Source organism: Pithys albifrons, chromosome 7, assembly GCF_047495875.1.
Source record: "Pithys albifrons albifrons isolate INPA30051 chromosome 7, PitAlb_v1, whole genome shotgun sequence".
Classification (NCBI taxonomy): domain Eukaryota; kingdom Metazoa; phylum Chordata; class Aves; order Passeriformes; family Thamnophilidae; genus Pithys; species Pithys albifrons.
The window spans coordinates 15986096-16010608 of record NC_092464.1 but is presented as its reverse complement, the minus strand read 5'-3'; the positions used below and the strand labels follow the sequence as shown (position 1 = coordinate 16010608).

The following is a 24513-nucleotide window of genomic DNA, read 5'->3' as shown; positions in this document are numbered from 1 at the left end:
TTTTAATGATCAGAGAAAAAAAATCTAGCTTACAAGGAGGAAAGAAGGAACACTTCCTCCAAAAAAGTCTCTGTAGACAGTATCTACTTTAGGCCATTATGACACTTCCATTTTAAAGTGTGTATATTTAAAGAACATACTTAAAGAAATGCTTTGTTTCATCTATGTGTTTTGAAAAGACATGATATAAAATTAAATGATCTGGTGCTCATCTTAGCATATTATAAACCATGTAAGATCCAGAGAACAGTGCAGTAACAACAGGGCAGTCGTGCAGAAGGCTGCTAGGTGGAGTGTACATACAGTACTGTATTTGATGACATGTTTTAATATTTATGGAGAAACATTTGATACAGATTATTTCAAATGTAATTGCTTAGTAGAGCATTTTGAAGGTAGTCTCCAGTCAGTAATTTAATGCAGAAATGTGTCACAGTCAGTTCCAAACAAGTTTCAAATTATGTTAGGTTTGGCTTTCTGGGTTTCTTTGGGTTATTTCTTAGTTCATTCTTATGGAAAATATTTTCTTGCATATCTCTGTCAGACTATCTTGCAGTAAATTGATTACATCTTGGCTTTACTTGATTTGTAGCAGAAATATCCCAGTTCTGTAAAACAGATGTTTCTTTCAGTTTTCAGAAGGAGTTCTCATTTGAAGATAAAGAAGAACTTGCAAACAGCACAAAGGATATTGATGCTAATCTCTTAGCAGTACTTCCAAAAGGTAAGTAGAGGAGACACATTATGATCACAAGTGGTATTTTAACAGCATGTGAAGTTTAGTCTATGCAAGTAGGAGGCACAGTCAAAATTATTTAGGCACAGATGTTTTGTAAATACATTTTCTTTTTCCATGTGAAGTTTGCATACAAGATGAAACAAGAGATGAACAACAGTGTTCTTCTATAAGATCTTGCTATATGCCTGCTTCATAAAATTCAGCTTTGTTTGTCTGGTTTTCTATAGGTTAAGAAGTAGTTGAAATTCAAAACTTCAGAGAGGTTTCTTTCTACATTAGATTAATCCTGAAATCAAAAGTATTAACTTGACTTGTAGTCATAACGCTTTCCAGGTCCCTTTGGTGGTTGGTAGAATGGCTGTGCTTGTATGAGCAACTGATTGCACTCTGAGTTTTTGCCTTGCATGCTTGAAGGTGCTGCAGTACACATGGGCTTTGGTTTAGTTTTTTTTGTTCTTAAATTTCTGTCTTAGTCTGAATAACTTCCGAAGAAAACAGCAGTTCCCTATTTATCATTTGACACAGTTGAGGTAGAGGCAAGAGTTAATTCTCTTGAATTATTTAGGAAAAATGACAATCTGCTTGAGCTATTGACCTGCAAAGGGTGGCATTTGACTGAAAAACTATGTGTAACTGGCATAAAGGTGTTCCCTTCAATCAGGGATGTTGTGGATCTCAGAACTTTGATTAAAATTGTGTGTATTCTGGTGATATCCAGTCTTTTCAGACCAACTACAAGGTTAAATGCAGTAATCCCAACATAATGGAACTGCCTTGGACTTTTAATGTAAGTTCTTGCAGAGTTCCTTTAGAAAGGAGACCTTCCAGCATAACATTTACATGTTAATTGAGTGTCATGCTTGCTTTTAAGTATAATCATTACAGATGTTCACAAGAAAATCTTGTGGGCAAAATGATAGGTTAGAGTGATAAAGATTTATAAAACACAGGCCTCCTGAGAGCACCAGTCAGCAGGAATGCATAGTCCCTCATTATTCCTTACCAGTCATGGTGGCCAACAAGTTAATTGTGAGAGCCTTCATTTGAGAAACCTTATCTCCAAGTTGCTTCTCAGTGCACTAAATTCTATTCCAAGGTATATCTATTTTTAAGGAAAATATTCTCATAATAAAGGCATTAGAATTGGTGTGTATCAGACTTAAGAAACAGTTAACAGAGGGAGTTTATGGTTGCATTCTAAGGGGACCACTTGAAACCAAACACTTTGTGAAAATCCTCATTAATTTCTGGGGCCTAAGTTTGATCTAGGGTTGAACATGTTGGAAGATTGGAGGAATATGTCTAATTTTCAACTGATACACACTGAACTGGGGTTCAGAGAGACTGGCTGAAGTCTCACACATTGCTGCCTGCACTTGGGCATTGAACATGTCATAGTGGCTCGGCTGGCATAAACAGAAGATAAATGCTTCTCCAACCTAGTTTTTAGATTATCACGTTTCCAGGTGTGGAGAGGAGGAAGTAGGAATGAGGCTGGTAGGCTTTGCTATTGTGTTAAATTTTCCTCAAAATGAAAATGTATATACCCATGTTGCTACGGTTATTTACCATCTCTGAGAAATTAGGACTCTGGCAGGTAAACTTTTGATCCACATCCATCCTGGCTTCACAAATGTATTTGCTGACTCTCTCTTAGAAACTTTTGGAAGGTTCAATTGAGTTTTTACACCTTCTGTTTTGTAAAAAGAAAACTGCTGTCATATGCCTGCAACTTTATTTATGTGTCCAGTCTGCTGTTGTCAAAGAGAACTTTCATCATAAACATGTTTATATTCTGTAGCAAATGTACCTGAAATATTTCTGAATTCTATAAGAAATATTTCCCCTTAATTTAAGGAGTTTTAAAAACATTTTTACAAGGTGCAATCCAAATGTATTTTTTGTTTTTCATTCCAGGATGAGACATGGAACAATACTACTTTTGCTGAATACTGGTATTCTAAGGCAGATTTTGCTTAAAAGGTCTACAGTTATTAAAATAAGATGCCTTTTGACAGTCTACGTTAGAGGGTATCCTACCATAGCATCCTGCTCAACATCCTAAAATAAAGCCTCAAGTTCACAGCTGTTTCTGAACTGTGGCTGTTCTTCCTCTTGCCCTGAACTAACCAGTGGTGCTTACAAAGTGTGTTGCCATGAATTAATCTAGATAAGGAGCTTTTACTGTGAAATTAATTATTTTAAGCTTCTTAGTCTTTTCTTGTGTGGTGAATCAGATCTTTGTGCTGCTTTTTAGATAGAAGTGTTGTTACTCTTTAAGACTGCCCTGGTGTAGTTTCTGATGGTCACATGGGAAAACATCCCACGAACTGATGGGAATTGGCACTAACTTATTCAAATTCCAAACTAAAAAGGAGAAACCTGATCAACTAAGTTTGCAAGGGTCAACCAATGTCTTTGGGAGTGAAATGCCTCCATCTAGTTTTTGTGTTTTGAAGTAAAATATTTTATTCATCAAAAAGAAATCACTAGAGTAGAAAACTTCCTGCATTTTTTTCTTTTGCTTTTTTATGCTTCTTTTTCCTACTCACCAAAAGAAGAACTTGAACTGCTTTCACAAAAAAACACTCTGCAGATGTTGGCCAACCCAGCTGAAATTACTGTCTGTAATCCCAAGGGTGGAAAAAGTGTAAGGCAGCATAGAGTAGTCCTATGCTATTTTTGTCCTTTGTTGTTTGGGAAGGTGTTGGAGAGATTCTTCATGGGACCAGTGCTCTTTTTAGGACTGCAAAGCGGTATTAGAATCTCTGGAACTTCAAGTAACATGTAGCCAAGAGGGTGTTGAGCTAATGCTTCTGGGAGTTCTTTGGATGTTCCACATTTTTTCTATGTGGAACTTAGAGTGAAGTTTCCTTTTCTGGAGCGGGGGAGAGAGGAAGAAGACTTTTGCTAATATATGAAGCAATGCTTTAGAGCTTTACTAAAGCTGTGTAAAAGACCTGTTCTCTGATGATGGTTTTGCTGACTGTATAAATTGGTGACTAGGGAAGAAAAATTTTTAGGATTTGTATGGAATGTGGTTTTATTAACTGTGAACTCTGGAGGCCTATGTCTGAAGTGACAGAACAATTTTGGGTTTTGTTTTGACCATTTTGTGTGTGTATAGCCAACAGATGGAACAGAAAAACTCCAATAGCTAGAGGAATGTACTTAAACAGAAGTAGATTTGGGGAGGTGAGAGCAAAGTATTTATGAGAAATCATTTCCTTTGGTGTGAATCTGAAATGAAGGCTGGTTTCATATGGGTAAGTTCTCTGTTTATTACAGCTCCACTGCTAGCATAGCTTGAGTAGACAGGGCAACAGTGGAAACTGCTGATGAATTGAGAGAAAAGTCTGTGAAACACAACGTAAGGGTTCATCTTTCCTGTGGTGTTAGTTCAGGATGCAAATTTTGCATTGCCCAGGTGTCCAGTTCCTCCATCTCCAGAGATGTGTGCTTGGAATTTGCTGACTTTCCTGGCTATCTTCCACTGTCAACCTGCTCAATAGCATAGGCGTAGACTTCAGTCTGCTTTGCTGCAGATGCTGAACTGAGGTGCGGAAGAGGTGTCCCTTGGGTTAACACTGTGAAGTAGCTGCATCCTGAGCTACTCAGCATCAAATGTACATCAAGTGTACATGTTGGATTTTTTTATGGTATGATCACAATCTGAGCTAACCTCACTTGAGAAATTGAAATGGCTAGCTTGAGTCTGCTTTCTGTAAACATACAGTCTGAAGGAGTTGTTTTTGAGAGTGGTCCAGTTAATTCCTTTCCTCTGTTAATTGCACCTTCTCAGCAGGCACTCATCTTTAGCCTCATTCATTTATACCTCATTCATTTGCATCTCTGAGTAGTCATGATCAGAATACATTCATTCTTGCTGATCCAAGGCATTTTATCATTAGTCCTAGTGGCTTTTCGGCATGTAAGGTTGATATGACAGCCAACGTCAATTGTATTTATGAGGTATGAGCACTGGTATTGACTACAGCAAACTTCCTGGCTGTGTCAGCTGAGCTGAAGCCCTGACCTAGCTACGCATATAAGTGCTTCCATTACAGGGAAGGTAGAGAAGGTGCATCTGACCTTTAAAAGGGTGGTGTTTCAATAATGTTTATCTTCTAAGTATCTAGAGCAATGAAGTCTGGTAGCAAAATAAAAAAAAAAAAGGTGATAGATTTACCTCTTCAGTGGAACAATATCAGCTAGACAGTCCTGACTCACCAGGTGTTTCTGATGGTAATCCCTGGCCAATTTAGCAGGCAATAGATTTTAGTCTGTGTCAACTTTCGATCCCCAAGTCAACAGAGTTAGAACCGTGGAGGTGCTTTGCATCAGTGTATGTGCACAGAGCTTTTAAAATCACATGTTTTCCAAGGCAATGGTACCGGGATGCATATATATGAGGATGTGTGTGTTTGTTAGGCACACACACACCCACCCCAGTCCACTGCAACCTTTGACAGCCTGGACGGTTTCTCTTCCTTGTGGTAAGAAGCCACACCGCGCTTGTTTATGTAGCGCTTACTGCTCCAGTAGTCTGCATATGTACATATATGTCTGTATATAGGGATTACTTAATCTATCGTGCCTCCTCTTAGTTCACTACTATTTTGTGAACTGTGACAGCTGTCTAACAGCACATAACACCAGCAAAGAGTTCAGGGGAAGAGAAGGAAAGTATGTCCAGTTAAAACTATAGGGGAAAGTTAGCAAAGTAGAGAGTGATTAACCATGCAGGAATATCATGACGGTGCACCATAATTTTCACTCCAGCAATGAGTCACTGGGATTTTTGGGATCTGCTCAATATAAGGGAGTAGAGGGAAGTAAGGAATAGGGTTAGGGTTAGGGTTTAAACACGGTCAGTCCCTGACCTTTGTGCAGACAGGGAAAGCAGTAATTCAGTATTACTTGGTTTTGAAACTGGTTACTATACCATGTAAGCTTGATCTCAGTTAATCAAAATACAACTTGTACAGTATATATTACAACTCAAAAACTGCTAGGATGGCATAGTAGATTTGAGTTTATCCTGGAAGAACCTAGAGTGGACCACTTGGTGGTCACACCTGTGTGCCTAATGTGCTTTTGACAGCACAAGCTTCAAAAACTAGGAAAACGAGGAAAAAACTCATTTCCTGACCTAAGTTATTTCAAATCTCTGAATTTTATTTGACTGTTCTTATTCTCAGCATTATAGGAAGTTTCTGAAAGGTAGTAGCTTATAAACTACATAATCTTTTGTTGTCTCAGTTTCAGAATTAAGAAAACTGTTTGAACCAAACAACCGAGATTTTTTGGAAATGAAAAGGTAAAAAAAAGTTTTTGGCCTTTAAAACAAAACCCACAACTTGTTTTGTTACCTCCTCTTAGGAACTCTCCCCCCAAATTTTCAAGATGCCTGTTTTCACATATTTCACATATTTTTCAGAAAAGAGAGAATAGCTAGACGCTTAGAGGGAATTGAAAATGATTCTCAACCTATGCTTCTACAAAACTGCCCAGGATCAGTCACACACCGCTTACTAGAGGAAGACACACCAAGATATATGCGTGCTACTGACCCATACAGTCCCCACTTAGGTAAGTAGCATATTGCAGTCAATTTTGAACTGCTGAATTACCTCATGTTTACTACCCTATCAGTTGTGCAGTCCACTTCATGGAGAAGAGTTCTACAGAAGAGCTGTGTCAGAGTTTATTTTTTACTTGCCTTGTAAGTCTCCAGTTGCCTTATTTGAAAAAAGTTGATTATCCTTATTCCTTTAAAACAACAATTTTATATTATTCTTTTATATTAAAGAATTATTACTAATACACATTTCTTAATCATTTGTATGTGCTTTTGGAGACAAAAGTGAAAAAATATAATGCGTCTAAGCAGTCAATTTTAATTTGTAAGAAGGTGGGAAGCTTTTAGTTCACTTGATTTGAGTTATTGGTAGGGTACTTGCAGTTTTGGGATGGACTTGCTCATATATGTTGTACTTTTGACAGGAAGATCAAATGAAGAGGAGGAAACTTCAGATTCTTCTGTAGAAAAGCAACCCAGGTCATCCAGATACAGAGCAGAAATCACAGGAGGTAATACAGAGCCCTTGTATAGTACAGGAAACATGGATGTCCAGGAACTAGAGTCAAAAGCAGAGAGAATAGCTAGGTACAAGGCAGAGAGGCGACGCCAGCTGGCAGAAAAGTATGGATTATCTCTTGATTCTGATTTGGATTCTGACTACTCATCCAGATATACGCGGGCAAGGAAAGATCCCGACAGCGTGGAAAGAAAGGCAGTGAAAAGTGAAAGGCAAGATGATGAAAACAAGGACTATGGCACCCTGTATTTGTCCAGGACTGAGATGAAGGGGTCAAAAAGTGTGATTTCTGATTCCAAAGAATGCTCCAACCATGAAGATAAAGACAACCTCTCAAATGAAAAGAGTGTTAGAAAAGCAGATGATGACAGTGCCATTAGACAGGCTTCTGACCCTTCAGCAAACTTAGATAGTTCTGTCTCCCTTTCACTTTCTGGACGAGAATCTTCCTCATATAACGAAGTGCCAATATCACCAAAGCAAACCCCCCGAGAGTCCTTTTCTTCACCAAAGCGGGCAGCCTCACCCATCCACTTGCAGAATGACCAGCCCTTGCACAGTAACAGCAGGCAAAGGTGAGCATGATTTTTATTTTTTTGTTTTACAGTGGATCACTTTATCTTAATCACCCTCTGCAGCAATGTCTGCAGTATTTATGAGAATTTATTTATTACCCTGGAAGAATGTATTTAGTGGCTATAGGTGTCTCAGCTTAGAGTGGTTGGTTTTATTGACTCACAGTGTGTTTCTGATACAAGGAAGCGGGTATATATTGCTTTGATTAGCTATGCCCTTAGTTTCATTTTATTTATATAATTTTTGCTAAAATTAGGTTCTCTAGGGGAGGGAGTGGAATAACTGATGTTTAAGATTTTTGCACAAACTAGAAATTGAAGGAGTTATGATTCTAAATCTTGCTTTTTTTTTTTCCAATAGCCTGTTATAGCAAGCCTTTAATTTTTTTCCTTTATATCCTGTGATTGGTTGGGAGCTTCCAAGTAAAGGCAACCTGTTTCTTAGTGAAGAATTTATAATGGCTTCTGCCAAAGTAAAACAGTTCTCACAGTTAAAAGCTGAACAGTGCTTTCAATCAGTTGAAATAATAGTTGATTTGTTTTTGTGATGTGAAAGTGTAAAAACCTTTTTGAACTGTGATAGTCCATCTTTGAGATAATGTCAGGCATATATGTGCATGAAGGGGCAGAGGAGAGAGTTAAATTCCATGCTGAATTGCTTCAAATTTGACAGATTAACTACAATAATAAGATAAACAGATATTTCCAGAAGGGGAAAAAAAATTAGATTTCTTGAATTTCACATTATAGTGAACTTTTAAAAAGTATGATTTTCTCTAAATGTAATCTTTTAATTTCTAGGCAGGTGGATAGATAGAAAATCTAAGTTAAAATATTGCAACTAAAAATTAAGTAAATTACAATGAGGACTTAATTGTGAATATACCTGCTTCATGCTGAGCAGTGTTGACTGTTTCTAAGGAACTGAAATAACTGATGTGAACTGAACCATTTATGCTTTCCATAGAGCACAAGGGCACTCAATCCCCAGGTGTAAGAAAGCAGGAAAAGAAGGCAAGAGACCAGCATGGCTGAGTTGATGATTAAAGGACAAGATGCAAATTCACTGGCAGTTGAAGCAGGGACAGGTGTTCTGGGAAGAGTATAGGGACACTGCCCATTTTTGTAGGGATGGCATTAGGAAGGCCAAGGTGAAGCTGGAGCTGAACATGGCGAGGGATGCAAAGAAGAACAAGAAGGACTTCCATAGGTATGTTAGCCTGAAAAGGAAGGTCAAAGAAAGCAAGACTGGGACAGGCAGCACTGCTTCACTAAGGCAAACCCCACCTGACCAATCTGGTGCCCTTTTATGGTAGAGTGACTACATTACTGGAAAAGGGAAAGACTATGAATGTGCTTCTGTAAGGCCTTTTACACAGTCCCCCACAACATCCTTCTCTCTACTTTGAAGAGATATGGATAGACTATTTGGAAGATGAGGAACTGGTTGGACAATTGCATCCAAAAGGTAATGGTCAACAGCTTAGTGGACATCAGTGGCAAGTGGTGTCCCTCAAGGTTCCTGTTATGGGTTCATCTAGGTGGGCCTAAATTTGGGCTCTGAAGTTTGGACTAGGCTGAAGCTGTCAGCTGATTTGAGCTGGGCTGAGCTAACAGCTGACCTCTTCTAGCCAGTAAATATATGTAGTTTTAGTATAAACGTGGTTTGAAGTGGGTTTTTTTTTCTTTCCCCTCTCTTTTCCTCTCTTTCCTTGGTGTTAGGAGGGAGGCTTTTCTCTCTGTGCTTGGGGGGGTTGGCAGTTGCTTATCTCAAACCAAGACAGTTCCATACTGGGACCAGTGCTATTTAATATCTTCCTCAATGACACAGAGGGATCGAATGCACCCTCAACAGTTTTGCAGATGACACTGAGCTCAGTGGTGCAGTTGACCCTCCTGAAGAATGGGGTATCATCCAGAGGAACATAGATAAGCTCAAGAAGCAGGCGCGTGGAAATCTCATGAGGTTCAACAAGGCCAAATGTGAGGTCCTGCACCTGGGCTGCAGCAAGCCCCAGTTACAGTACAGACTAGGGGATGAAGGGATTGAGAGGAGTCTTGACAAAAAGAACTTTGCAGAACTGGTGGGTGAAAAGCTGAACATGAACTGGCAATGATGTGTGCTTGAGGCCAGAAAGCCAATTGTGTCCTGGGCTGCATGAAAAAAGTGTGGCCAGCAGGTCAAGGGAGGTGATTCTGCCCCTGTAGTCTGCTCTCATGAGATCCCATGTGGAGTACTGCATTCAGCTCTGGAGTCTTCAGCACAAGAAAGATGTGGACCTGTTGGAGTGAGTCCAGAAGAGGACCACAAAAATACTCAGAGGGATGGAACACCTCTCCTTTAAGGAAAGGCTGAGAGAGTTGGGGTTGTTCAGCCTGGAGAATAGAAAGCTGCAAGAGACTTATTGCAGCCTCTCAGTGCTTAACATGGTCTTACAAGAAAGACAGGGACAGACTTTTTAACAGGGCCCATTGCAATAGGACAAGGGGGAATGATATTAAACTAAGAGAGGATATATTGAGACTAGATACAAGGAAGAAATTTTTTACAAGAAGGATGATAAAAACACTGACACATGCTGTCCAAAGAGGAGGTAGACACCCCATCTCTGAAAACATTCAGATTGATGTTTGATAGGACTCTGAGCAACCTGATATAGTTGAAGATTGCAGGAGAATTGGACTAAATGACCTTTAAAGGTCCTCTCTAACCCAAACTATTCTCTGATTCTATGAATAAATAATAGCTTAATACAAATTGCTGATTCCATTATCTCTAATTTCAGATTCTTTCTGAATCTTCCATCAGTATTTGCATAAAACTAGCTTCCTATAATTGCTGTCATTCTTATCTTTTAAAGGAAATCATCTGCACCCACCAAGATGTGGTGTAGCACTTAGAGCAGCCAAAAGCTTAAGCTGAGGATTGTCTCTTGTTTGGACATACATGTAGGCAATGGGTGGTATTTTAAAGGTCACAGTGCCAAGAGCCTGTTCTTTAATACCCATGACACTTCCAGTGCCAGTGTGTACTCACCGGTGTGATAGTCAGAGATGTAACAATAACCTCTCAGAAACCCTTGTCCCTGTTTTTGAGTGGTGAAGAAGTCATTGTCTGTTTCCATGCAGTCCCTTTAAAGTTACTATGTGGTGCTCTTCTATAAGGCTATTTGCACAAGAGAAATAAGGGCTAACTCCAGTTTTTCAGGGGATGGCTGTTCTGAAGTCAGTCCCACATGATATAGGCTGCAATTTAATTTTTTTTTGTTAAATTTAAAGTTCCTGAGTTCAAATTGCAAAATAAATGCATCTTGCATTGGGATACATATGAAGGCTTTGTGCCTTCAGTCCTAAGAAGATTTGATAATTAATCCTGTTACTCATCACTGAGAAGACAACAAAGTGTTGAGAAGGTATCATTTGGCTTTGCCTGCATTTGACTGCTGAAAGTCAAAATGTGGCTTGCGTTCTTCTGACTGCCCTCTTCAAAGGATGAATGATCAATTACAGATAATTGCTGCTTGGGCCATGCCCACTATAAAAATGTGACAAAGTACACATTAAGAGAGGATAAGGAAGTTCCCTTGCCTCAAAGCAGTTCCAGCTACTGGGACAGCTTCTGTGAAAGGGTTTTACCTTCTGTTTGGTCAGTTCCATTAGAGATTCAAAAACATTTGGAAAAACAAAAGGTGTTTCAACAGTTGGTGTTTGTTCTAAGATTGATTTGGATACAGTGACAACTATAGGTGAGTTCTCAAATTTAAACTTATTTGTAGCAAATCAACTGTTATCTTAAGAACAGTTGTTGATTTGACCTTTTTCAGCTATTTTTCTTAAAAGACTGACTAAGAAAAATTGAAGTACGTGACATGGAGCTTAATTTGGGATTTTCATCCCATGTGCTGCTATTGCAATGTGAGGAGTTCTTTCAGATGTAACTCACTCAGGGCAGTGAGTTTGTAAACGTCAATGTGGCAGGACAGCCAGAGGTTAAAAGTACTTGATGCCATCTACTGTTGCTGAGGAATTTTAGGTGAAGGTGGGAAAACTAAGAAAGTATTTGAGAAACTGTACACAGGAAGTCTGTGAACACCCTTTCCTGCAGAGCTTTTTTAGGTTTGTTGTACTCCTGTTTCTTTTTATGCTTTCAACACTGGAATGGAAATAGAATGAAATCAGGATTAAATTAGGGATCACTTTGTTTCTTAAGCTTTTCCTTTCCCAAGTCACCTAGTGAGACAGCATGATTTACTTGTGCTAGAGCTGAAGCTTTTGTGAAACAAGGTTACAAGAGGAGAGAGGGGTTCCTGATGCTTCTGAGGATTTCTTGGGAAGCATGATGTAGCCATCTGAATTTTTAACTTCATTGAATTCCTATTACTACTTTGTTTTGGATGCAGCAGTCTTTACCTCTTTAAACCACAAAATAAATTGATGGTTTTAACAGCTTTTTCCAGTGTCCTTGCACAAACTGACCTGCAATGACAAAGGGCAGAAATAAGGTTGTGTAGTTGCTTTCACTTCTCGAATTTTGGACAATGTACACTTGATAAAGTTATCTTCACAGAATCTTTACCATTTAGAACACTTTCTGGATGTTTTTTGCAATTAATATAATAGTTTGTTTCACAGTTTATCACCTTTTAATTTGATTAGTGTGCATTGCTTTTGTTTTATTGAACAGTCCTCCGCTATTGAGTAATTAGGAATAAAAAGCAATGGGGAGGGAACAGCAGGAGAAATAATGGGAGTATGTGTTAAGATTTCAAAAGTTACCTGAAGTTCTGTTTTCTGTAGTAGTGCAGGGAAAGCAAAACCTGAATGGTTTCTTCAGAAAGATTCGGAAGGGGACACACCTTCACTTATCAGCTGGCCCTCCAGGTATCATAAAACATGGCTGTGTGGCTAATAATCAGACTACAAACCTCTTTTCTTTCCGTTCACTCTGTGTTCATTTAACACTTGCCTTTAATTTTCTTTTAACAGCAAGTTAGAAAATGTTATTTCTTGTGGATAAAGAGCTGTTGAAACTTTTTTGAAGCATCTGCTTTTATTCTAACTTACGGCCCATTGGTATTTTGGTGAAGAAGTACAAACACCCCAAACTTCTATCACAGCTACTATGATTCTGACTTCCACTAAATTTTATAACTTCTTATTTTATTCCACTTCGTACTCTGCGAACAGCAGATTTCTATAACATACACCATTTCATCTTAGCATTCCCTACAATTAATTCCTTGAATTCCAAAAGAGATGGTACAAGAGAAGTGGGGGGAAAAAAAAATGGAAAAGTAAAGCAAGATCTCTAGCAGAGGTACAGGCTTTCTCCCAGTTTGGTAACACATACAGTGATCCCACCATGAAAAACATTGTAGGAAGACTCTTTTTATGTTTCTGATTAAGGTATTTCTTATAACCCACTACTAATACTAGTGTGGACATTCTGGAGAATGCTTGGTACATGTAGTCCAAAGAATACTTTTTCAGACTTGCACTCTTTCTGTGCTTAAGTAACTTTTAGAAGTTTTCCCTGATAAATGCATCAATCCTCAGAGGTGAGAAGCACCAAAATATTACAAAGATTGGTGTTTAAGGTAATTTTTGGATATCCTGCATTGTTCTCTTAGATAATTTGCCTCTTTTTTGTAACTTTTTTTTTTAATAACGCAACCTTCAAAAACTCTGTTGGTAGCAAGCCTGGAATTGCACATACTTGGAGCTGGATTACTTAGTTTCAAATAGAGCTAGTATCCTATTTTATTTGAGTTTCTCCCTCAGAATTAAAATAATTTTTTAAACCCATTTGGGAGGGGAGGAAGCACAGAGCTTTCGTTTTTAATACTGTGTGTTCATTACTTCCAAACATTGGCCCTGTAAGCTGTCCGAGTCCTCAGCGAGGCTGTGAAACTGCTGAGAGCTGACCTGCAGCGACAGTCACAGAGCAAAGGCTGCCTCTGGCTGCACCTGCTTGCCCTCTGTTGCACTGTTGCTTTCAGTTTCTAAAGGTTAAACACAACTCTGGTTTGCATGAATGTTACACAAGTCCAGAGGTGTTTCTAGAAAACACACTGAAGTAAGGTAACTTTTGGGAGCATTCCTGAATTTTTGCATGTTAGAATGCAATGACACATTTTAAAACAGAATGCCTGTTTTGGTTTCTAAATCCCTTTCTTCCCTGCAAGCTCTTTGAAGAGCAACAGCCATGCCATAGTTTTACTTTGGGCTTTAAGCCTTGCCCTTTCAACACTTTTTCTCACTGAAATAGGTTACACTACATGTAACATTCAGATCTCTTATATGATACCCAAAAGCACAAGTAAACCAGTCTCTGGCAAACTGTTTGAAAGGCTAGGTGAAGATACCATGTTTTTCATCCCTTTTTCCAATGCAACATCTTGATATGACATAATCTGCCCAATGTTTAGACATCTTCAAAAATCTGACTGTATACATGATTGCCAGCAGAATTTGCAATTTCAGACTGAACCAAACTTTGATATTATAAAATGCAATTTTGATCATCTTGTTTGAGACTATGGGTATGTGCTGTTTGACAGACAAAGTCATGATCTCATAGGAACATGCTGGATGCTTTCAGAGCTTGCACAGTTACCTTCTCAGGAGTCATGCATGTTCAAGGGCCTGTGAATCATTTGAGTGTTTTTGAGCAATGTTACTGCTAAGATCTGGGGGGGGGAAAGGGGTTGCATCATACGATTGCTTTCTTTTATGTGCTAATTGTTTTTTTATTTTAATACCTTGTTGCTGTCTGTACCCACAGTAGGTGTCTGTGTTCCTTTCCAGATTGGGTATTGCTGTTCACAGCTTTAATCCTTTTTCTTTCTTAAAGAGTAAAAGTTAGAGAGAAATTGGTGAAAGAGGAAAGTGCTCGTGGAAGCCCTGAATTTGTCACAGACACAGTATCTCAGAGAAAATCCCATCCAGTGCCAGCCCACTACATGGCTCTTCAGACAGAAACGTCTGCGTTTGATAGGGTTATAAATCAGCCCGTCAGTTCCGTGCGCCAACCAATACATGGCTATATTCAGCCTGCTGGCATTGCTCACACAGCTCAGCTCATGGCAACAGAAGAACCAGCAAACATCCCTATTGGCAGCCTCCTCCCACCAGACAATGTTAACCTTGTAACAAAATCATCAGCAGCTGCTGCATCAGAGAGTGAAAAGAAAGAAGCACCCAGTCATGGAACAAAACCTGTTGAAGAAGATTCCTTGGAGGGTGAACAGGCTTCCAAAGGCAGAAGACCAATTTTGCCATCAGAGATTCGCAAGCAAGGGAAGAACCATGAAGGCCTCTTTGGAGGAGGAGAATTAGATACCCCTGTGGGGAGTTCCTCCTCTGCAAGCAAGCTGAAAGTTAACTCAGAAATTCAGAGAGAGTTGGAATGCAATAAGAGGCAGGCCTCTGAGCAGCAGCTTAAGACCCCTGAGAACATAGAAAGGAGCGAAGCTGTTATGTACATACAGAGCGGATCTGTATTGCACCCTTCCAAAGCAAAGGCTCCTGTTTGGAAAGTGTCAACAACAAAGCATAAGGTCCTGACTCGCTCAATGTCTGACTATACTGTGACTCCTAGGCTAGAAGCTTTTAAAAGTAAGGAGAGCATGGAAGCAAATCCACCAAATGGTGAGATTGGCATGGTTGACACAAAAGTCTCTGTTGCCCAGCTCCGTAATGTCTTTTTGGAGACTGCTAATGCCAACAAGAAAACGGAACTGTAGGTGACATTTCAATCCTATTTTCGTGTGAAACTTGCACGTCCTTGGCAAAAATTACACACACTCAACAGCAGTTGTGTTCGGCACTTAAAGCACACAGCTTAGCTCTCACCAGTGTGTACTGGAGGCTGAGATGGTTTGAATCCTGCTTTTGTGCTTCTGCTTGCTAGTGCAAGTTGTGATGTGGGGTAGCTGGAATGTGTACGTCTGCGCATGTTACTGGAGGAGCATGCAGAGTGATCTCTAGAGAATTGTTGAGATGCTTACATCTATGCTTTACTTCTCTCCTATTTTCTTTTCTATGCGCTCTCTATCATGCGATTTGAAAGTGAGTCTCGGTTTGAGCTGTCAGCGGCAGGTAGTACTGTGTCTGCCAATGGTGACCGTGGGCCACGAAAGGCGAGGCGCTATTTTACTCCTGGTGAAAATAGAAAGACTTCTGAGAGATTTAAAACTCAACCTATAACGTCAGCAGAACGAAAGGAGACAGATAGGTAGGCACGTACGTAGCTCTGTGTAGCATTCTGGTGCAGGTAGACATGAACAAGCTTGTGAAAAGATCTGTTCTTAATAGCATAAATATTTTGCAAGGTTACTGTTTCTCTTTAAAAACCATCAAATATGTGTTGTAGCTTCTTACAATATGAAACCCAAAACACTCCTGACAAAACCAATTTGTTGTAAATTCCTCCTATGTAAATTGGTGAACAGTGAATCATCATTAAGTATTGGAGCTGTCTGGTTCTATCTAATAATAAATGCTTTTAGTTCTATATAAAGAGTTTCCACCTACTCTGCTTTATCATTTATTTTTTTTGTAAACTACCAAAACTACCTAATTTATATTAAAAGAGCTGGCAGCAAGTGTTAGACTTATATTTTCTGCAAGATGAACTAGAAATCATTTTCCTTTATGGTATTTATGTTCGCCTGCAGTTGCTTGCCTTAATGCTTTATTAAAGGATGTTCCCAAGTTGACACTATTGAAACTTGAAAAATAAATAAATTCTCCCATTCTTAAGACTTTTGAGATCCTCCTACTTCATATTGAATTTTAATTTTATTTTTGATGTCTTGTTTCAAGCTAACTTTTTTCTATTTGATAATTTTTCACTAGGTCAATTTTGAGTGCAGAAATACCAACTGCCGAAGGTATGTTAGTGTACTGTTTTCTAAGGAAGAAATGGAAGCAAACGTATTTTGGTTTGTTTTAACTGAAGATCTGTTTGATAATGCAAACAAATCCACTTGAAAATAACTGTCTGTAATATGTTTGAAGTACCGATTTTCCTTAGGCCATATCTACTGCAGACTTGATTTCAAATTCATTTCAGTCCAGAACTGTGTCTATGGATACCAAATTTCATATGGGAGTCAAAGGTGGAATGGCTTGACACCTTTCAACATAGTTGGGATTGCTTTTTTTTTTCTCCAATTTAGACAATAAATACCTAGTTGTTGGGAAAAAATCTTAATCATCAGTCAGTTTTAATAAGTGGTATAGTACTAAAAACTAAAAAAAAAAGCCCTTAGTATAATGTGAAACTGATTCTTGCTAACTTGTTTTCTGGCTAAGTTGCAAGATGCAGATTATTAAACTATAGAATTCTGTCTGCCATCTTCTCTTTTCCTCTTGTCACCCTTGGCAAGTCTGGCACAAATTAAGTAGGTAATCTCATGAGTAGCTAAATTTAGATTTAATGCCTTATGCTATTTGAAAGCTGATACTCTCTGCAGCTTTGAGATGCTGGCCCTCGGATCTGGAGGATGCTGATTTCAGCTACTAGGGATACCAGTTAAGCCTCTGAAAAATGGGGACACAAGGTGGTAATCAGAATGGTCAGCTAGTAGAAAACAGACATTCACTACTTTCACTGACCCTTAAGACAGTCTTTAATTATTTTCTTAGTCCATGTGTTATTATAGACTGACACAATCAGTTTGATTATTCATAAGAGATTGTTTGGATAACATGAAAGGATATGAACTGTCCTGAGGAAAAGTCTTTTGCAGTCATTTCAAGAATTTTCCTCTGATGCAATACATGTAAAAACAGATAAAGTCTACACAACTGGAGTCATAATAAATCTTTTGTTAAGTGGGAGAAACAAGCAACTTACTTGCTCATTTATAATAATTTATTAGAAAAAAATCCTACAAAACAAACCACTGCATTTAATATGAGCTGTTCAATGTCTTATTTTTTGTTTGTTTCCTTTGTGTAGATGAAGAAAAATTAGATGACCGAGCCAAACTAAGTGTGGCTGCAAAGAGACTGCTTTTTAGAGTAAGTATTGCATTTTCTAAATAAGAGGCTGAATTATACATTTCATATACAAGATGCTGAAGGAACCCAAAGTGCATTACAAGGAAGTATAATGCAGTTAACCAAGTCCAAGCTACATAACTTTGGGTTTTTTTACTTTATTCCCTGCCTACACAGTAGACCTGTTTCTCCTAAGCATTCTATAAAAATATCATTTAGAGAGAGGTGTGTAGTTAGTTTTAACTCCATGATGCATACTGTGCAATTGCATCCTGCTTTTAACTTGGGTACTTCAGAACTCTGCACTCAAGGAAGCTGAAAAGAAAGTATTGTTTTAGAACTTTCCTTCCATAGCCTTAATTATGACATATGTCCTCTTAGGAAATGGAAAAATCATTAGAAATGAAAAATATTCCTAAACCACCTACAAGAAGTTCAGCAGTAGAGAGAAGACTGCGACGTTTGCAGGATAGATCTCACACACAACCAATTACCAGCGAGGAGGTGGTCATTGCAGCAACGTAAGTCTTGTACATGTATTGGCTTCAGCTCTGGCTCCTGCTTTCAAATCTGGGAATAAGTTCCATATCTGTGGTGCTTATAACTTTGTAGCAAGGAAAACATTTAATACTAACGGCTTTGAGAACCACAGGGGAAACTATACTGGAATTCCTTTTTTAGATGTAGAGGGACTAGTAAAGCATAACTTGTATGAGCTGTGATTTGGCACAAAGTTTAGGAACCTGTGGATTAGGTAAACGAGATTAATCATAGCATCGTTTCATAACTCAAGTGAGAAAGATACTTTGCACTAAGGGAAATCTGCAAAATTTTATATGGATTGTGTATGTATTGCGGAAAAGCTTTTACACTCTGAAATCTCAAATGTGCTTTTTGGAAATGCATTTCTTCCACTCCGGTCATATATCATGACATTTTCCTGAAAAAGGGAAAATAGTTTTGGGGGAAAATGAAACAAAGGTGAATGGATGTTCACTTAATGGTCTACTAAAAGGTGGCTTATGTTGTGGGTAATGAATAACTTCAAGAGGTAGCCTGTTTGCTTTTCTAGGTTTTTAGTTCTTTCAAAGGATTTGAAACAATTTTGAAAATGCCACAGCAGATAACTAAGTTAATTAAAAATCATTTCTGTTTTGTTTTTTTCCTGTTTTGTTTTGGTCTTTTCTGTAGTTAACACTTTATGTATTGCTTTTCTTAATGCTTTTTTCTTCTCTCTCCCTGTGAATTTTCCCTCCTTGGCAATTCTTTAAAGTGAAACTACCCCTGCTTCACGTTCTGTGAATACCCACACAGTAGTGACAAGAGTACCTAGTCCCACTGTAGTTAAGAGCACTGTACAACCTACCAGGTACTGGGGGGGTAAACATGCATGTTACATGGAGCACAAGATTTCTCAATAGCAGATGCATCTTTAAAGTCTTGAATGCTTTTTCAATGTGTCAAGTCAATACTCATTTCAAGAACATTTGTCATTTATGTTTGCATGATAAAGCAATGCAGCTTTTTTTTTTGTCAAACGTCTGTTTTCAGGAACCTTCTAAACACGTTTACACGCGTATTCTTCTTTGTGAAAGGAATTAATTTGCATGTGAGCAAACCTAGCAGAACCCTCTTTGCTCTTGGAATTTTTTTATATGGTAATGTCATCCTGAAATGAAAATAACAAAGCTGAGTGCTTGATTTCATAAGGAGTACATGTCCTTTGTCTGTCTCTACATATATATATATATTTTTTTTAGCTTGCAAAACTAAAGGAAATATAAGAAATTGCACCACCTATAGGTAAAGCTGCAGAATACTGTTGCCTGTTCTGAACAAGAGAATTTTAGCAGAGACCATGACAGAAAAAAAAAAAATAGAAAATTCTACTAATGCCATAAATGTGGCAGAAGATGAACAGTAAAATATTTTATTGTAAAGGTGAATAAAATACATTATTGTAGAGACAAATGCAATTACAGCTTTTATGAATGAATGTGCCTGCCTTCAGCATTGGTCGGACAGTCTTCAAAATCAAACTGTGTTTCAAAACTATTTTTTGTTGTTGAGTTACCCTAGATAACTCAAAGCAAGTCAGTCTGAATTCTGTTCCACTTTAAATTATAAGAGGCATTGCAATTTATGCTAACCTAAAAGCAGCACTAACTTGGAGTTTAAGTCTGTCTTTTAAATGTTCTGTTTACTTTCAATAAAATTGAACTTTACATAAATTGTACTGTAGGAGCTGTGTTTGTGCTACAGCAGGCATCTAAATGTCTCTCCATAGCTCCGTGTTCTGTATAAAGAGATTGTCTGAAAAATCTCTCTTCAATCTTGAAGTTCCCCTTTTAAAAAAAATGTCTTGTCCTAATCAAATGAATTTTTGAATGAAAACCTAACTTTTTTTTTAATCTTCAGCTGTTGAATTTGAATTCATTATGCCAATGTTGAACCACTGCATACCCACTTAGGCTGCTATATTACATTGGCTATTGTGCTTCACATGCAGTTCTTCTGCTTCTATCAGGTTGAGATTTTAAAACTGCATAACAGCTTCTTCAAAAATAATTTCCAGTTCTGTTTCTTCAGCTTGCAGGCATCAGCACACCAAAAAATTTTAGCTAAAGAGGAGATAAGAGCAGCCAAAGAGGCGATGGGTCAAGATCAGTCTGATGAACCAGATTCTTCCACTTTAAGTTTAGCAGAAAAGATGGCTTTGTTTAATAAATTGTCTCAGCCAGTGTCCAGGGCCATCTCCACAAGGAATCGCGGAGATATGAGGCACAGGAGAATGAATGCCCGTTACCAGACTCAGCCAGTCACTCTTGGAGAAGTGGAGCAGGTAAGTGCCATCTGAGCTCTTCTGCATTTGGGGTTTTTTTTAGAAAACAGCTTCAGTGTAAGATACTGTTGGCTGGCCTTTCCTTTGCTCCAACCTACACACTGGAGAGAGAGCTTGCTCAGGAAGTCTTCTGACATTGAGGAACAACATCCCCTGAAGTGTTTAACCTTGTTAGTGTGGTTTTCTTCTTATTTTAAGTAATTCGAGAGTACATCATCTTCCTGTTCAGTGCATGCTGTACCTTTCACAGTGTGTATCTTTTCTGGTAGAGTATTACATGTCTTCTAAAAGTAAATTCCTAATCAAAGGGGTAAAAACTGTGACACATGTAATTGTGTTTTAGTTGTATTTTCAGGGAATTTTGGAGCTTTGTCATGTGCCACTTTCAGGCCCATTCCTGAAAGCACTATATATTTCCATTATTAATCAGGACATAGTGTGTCAGTTTCTTCTGGAAGGGGGCATTGATTTTTATCTTAATTTTTTTCCTTAAAAGCAGGATACTTTTGGAATTCAGAAAGTCATGGCCAAAAAGAAATTATTTAATGTGTGTGGTAGAATTGGGCTTCCTGTTCTGGAATCCTTCCTGTAATTGAAACTGCCAAGGAATGCCTTTTTAGTGAAGCCTGAGCATGAGGTGGCCCAGCAGTGATCTTTCAGAGCTAATCTCAATAGCACATTGATCAGTCCCTTAGTGTTACATGTTTAAAAGAAATCACTTTAATTGTGAAGCACAACTCCTATGCATGTTGTATTTCTAGCGATTTGGATCAATCTGTTAGAAAGTTCCTACCCTTCTCTTTCTATATGCTTAATCCATGATTATATGTTTTCCATATTATAGTAATAGAATAGTGAGAAGGCAGGATTTCTTTAAACATATTGGTGTAAAGTTGTACAGATATATAATCATACTTTATGCCTACTTTGCTTACTCTGGAAGTAGTAATAAATGTTTGCCAGATTTAGAGAGATTTCCAGACCTTACATAGTTATTTTTCCATTCACTTTCCATGTGCCAATCACTGTCACAGCCTGGCCTCTTTAATGACTGTGTCACTAACTTGTTTGGGGGCCAGGAAGGGGATCAACAGAAAGGAGCTGAAGCAGATGGCAACAAAGTGACAGTCACATTATTTTGTCAGACTTTTACAGAACAAACTTGCTCTTCAAGCAAGGAAACTCAGAGGAAGCGTGTTTTGTTATCTCTTTCTTTCTGAACCTAGCAAAAGAAACCAGAGTTTACTCTGAAACAAAGTCAGTGGGAGTGTCTTTTCCAAAAGACTTTTATAGTGAACTGTTCATTTGGAGGGATGTTTTGAGATGCAAGTATGATTTTTCTAGGAAGAAACAAAAGAGAGATATCAAAATAGGTATCTAGAGATTACTTTCCCAAAGTGCATAATTGAAAATGTAAATATCCTGTAATTAAAGCTGAAGTCACTTTTCTGATCTCCTCTAAATTTCTGATTCTGATAGATGCAATGGAAAAAAAATAAACTGGTAACTATTTTCTTAATCTTTCTTTGAAATCTTTGACCTAACATAGTAGTCTTTGCTCTGCTTTCCAATTTGCTTAACAAATGATTGTGTTGTCCATCCTTTATGGAATCTGCATGCATATTTTAATTTCTGAGCTGGTTTCCTCCTACTGGTGTGATCTTGTCTATTCCTTTTGTGTGCTGCTCACTAGCTCTGCAGTTTAAGAAAACAACAAAAAACAACCTTCCTGATGTCTATGAGGCATGTTTGTCACTCTCTTTCATAGCTTTTGTATCCTTTTGAGAAGATAAAGCCAAACTCTGCATTTCAGAAAAAAGTTCCATCTTAATTGTATTCTAGGAAAACTTTATAAAATTATTATCTTAGAAGAGTAGAAAAGATAGCTGCTCCACTGTGAAGACTGGCAAAGCAAATTTGGAAGTATTTTTAATATGCTTCTTAGGTTCAAATACTTTGCTCATGACAGCCAATATTTATACCTGAAAAAGTCCTGTGTGTAGGTGATTTATGTGGGTGAAGCATCAGCAATGTCTGCCGTGTGTAGGACAGCACAGAGAAGTCTCTCTCTGGTGCTGAACAAACTTCAGAGCTCGAAGCTGCAGAACTGTATAAGAGCAGAGCTGTGCCAAAGCTAATTAGTCCTGCTGAGATGCAGAGTTGATTAGCCTGGGCACATGGCATGTCATCCGGCGTCTGGAACCTGAACTAATTTCTCCCCCCAGTTCCCTGCCAGCGTGAGCCTTTCCACAGAGGCCTGAAACAACGTCATGTTGCATGCTACACATACACCACTTATTACTAAAGATGTTGCAGTCATTTTTGTCTTGGGGGGAATAATCCATCTGCTGCCAAATTATGGGGGCATTGTTGTTTTCCTTATCTGTTTCTAGTCTATATTGATTATTGATAGAGCACTATATTCATACAGAAACATACCTCTGAAGAACTGACATGATTAGACTCTTTTGGAATTGCTAATTTCAGAGCTTTTAAGTCCTATTTGAGTTCCTTGCTTGTTTTGTTGTTGGTTTTTTTTTCTTTTTCTTCATAGGTACAAAATGAAAGTGGAAAAATTACTCCCCTGTCAAGTGCAGTTGCAACATCAGTTTCAGCAATGGCATCTGCCCTTGCTCCGTTGTTTGCTGGAGACCTGCACGTGAAGCCAGCTAGTGATGGGAGTGTGAGTGCTGCTGCTAGAGCTGATTTGAGGTTCCACTCTTCAGCAGAAAACTTGGACTCATCAGGAAAACGTACACAGAAATCAGAACAGTGGCAGCCCTCGATGGAAGCACTAGAAAGCAGAAGAGCATCAAAAAAACATGAAGAAGAGAGGAAGAGGTTTCCAACACATGAAGCTAATGAAATTACAAAGTACAGCTCCTTTGAGGAAGAAACCACACATCCTGTTCCTGAAAAAACAGGAGATCACCACAAAGAGACAACATACAGCTTCCTGAGGAAGGGCAGCTTGGAACTGTTCAGTTCACAAGGACTTTTTCAGCCTCTTGAACAGAAGGAAATTGATACTGGCATGCAAAGTAAATGGGAAGTCAAAGAAGGCCAGTCCTTTGAAGAAAAGATGAATTTGGAAAGTGTTACGAAAAGCAAGACTTGGCAAAGAGGTGCAGTATATACTTGCTGGTGGTGTAGTCTCATTCAGTAAATGATGTTTCAAGCTTTATCAAGGCTGGTTACGTCTCCTTTTTTAAACACTGCTTGAGAGTAGAGTAATACCTGTAAAGCCTTAAGTTTTAAAAATGCAGGTTTTTATTTTTTTGTTCTTTCAATTCTTTAGTCTTTAAAGATAGCTACATTTTTATTCAGATTTTCTTACTTTGACAGTAGTCATATTATATGCTGAAGCTAAGATTTATCCTTTTTTTTGCCCTTGCCCCTGCCCTACAGAAGGCTGAACAAACTAAACTTGCCGCCCCCGGTCAAGTACCTGCCCTTAATTTTTTCCTTATTGTGCATATATAGTTATGAATTAACTACATATGTGCCTTCATAGCTAGTAGCAGATAATTTTCAGATAATTCATTTTGCAAAACTGATACTATATTCTCTTTAGTGTAGTGACAAATACAACCCAAGAAATTCTCAGAGCAATTGCATTTCTATATGCACAACATAATTTAAACTTAAAAAGTAAACTTGCCCATCTTAAAATAAAGTACTTTCAAAATAAATCAGTGGATTTGGTCATTGCATAGTCTTCTGTTGAATTTAGAAGCATATTTATTGCTTTTCTGGTTTATTATAATGGGTGACAGGACCACAGTACCCTGTAGCACTAAAAGCATTGTGTCTTCATCCTGTGAAGTTAATTTGTTTTGAATTTAATGGTGTTCACACAAGCATAGAGGGGACAGTATAGTTCTGCCTGTATTCCTCAAAAGCAGTATCCATTCTATCCAATTAGCTTTTGATGACTGCAGGGGACATGGAGACTGGGATAAAACAGGAGCAGTTGTCTATCAGAGGGAATGTTGTGCTTATAAAATTTCAAGAAGAAAAATGAAGATCATTTATATTTCTTTAAGGATGACTGTGATGGTGCATTTATCTTTCATCAAGGCAGTTTTTCCTGTGGTTTAATTGCCACTTGAAGAAACATACCCAGAAATCACCCAACACCCACCTACAAAATAATGCCTCTATTTAGAAATTAAACGTCCGGCCAGTATGCTATTCATCATGCATTAAACTGCTTTACCAATAAGTTAATTTCTTGTTTAAATTTTG

At 38.2% G+C, this 24513-nt stretch overlaps 1 protein-coding gene across 2 annotated transcripts in view; it reads left to right on the top strand.

The window, feature by feature from the left end:
• The window catches only part of SVIL (supervillin), a 138063-nt gene that overhangs the window by 74112 nt on the left and 39438 nt on the right, over positions 1-24513 (top strand). Inside the window, exons 3-15 of one of the 2 annotated variants that reach the window (XM_071559982.1) lie at positions 633-724; positions 6002-6059; positions 6180-6331; positions 6746-7415; positions 12216-12296; positions 14269-15156; positions 15487-15651; positions 16275-16309; positions 17383-17444; positions 17805-17944; positions 18697-18792; positions 20013-20265; positions 22820-23390. In XM_071559982.1, the coding sequence (XP_071416083.1) occupies positions 633-724; positions 6002-6059; positions 6180-6331; positions 6746-7415; positions 12216-12296; positions 14269-15156; positions 15487-15651; positions 16275-16309; positions 17383-17444; positions 17805-17944; positions 18697-18792; positions 20013-20265; positions 22820-23390 (3263 nt within the window). The remainder of the gene's footprint in view (positions 1-632; positions 725-6001; positions 6060-6179; positions 6332-6745; positions 7416-12215; positions 12297-14268; positions 15157-15486; positions 15652-16274; positions 16310-17382; positions 17445-17804; positions 17945-18696; positions 18793-20012; positions 20266-22819; positions 23391-24513) is intronic. The other variant, XM_071559981.1, reaches the window with a different exon arrangement.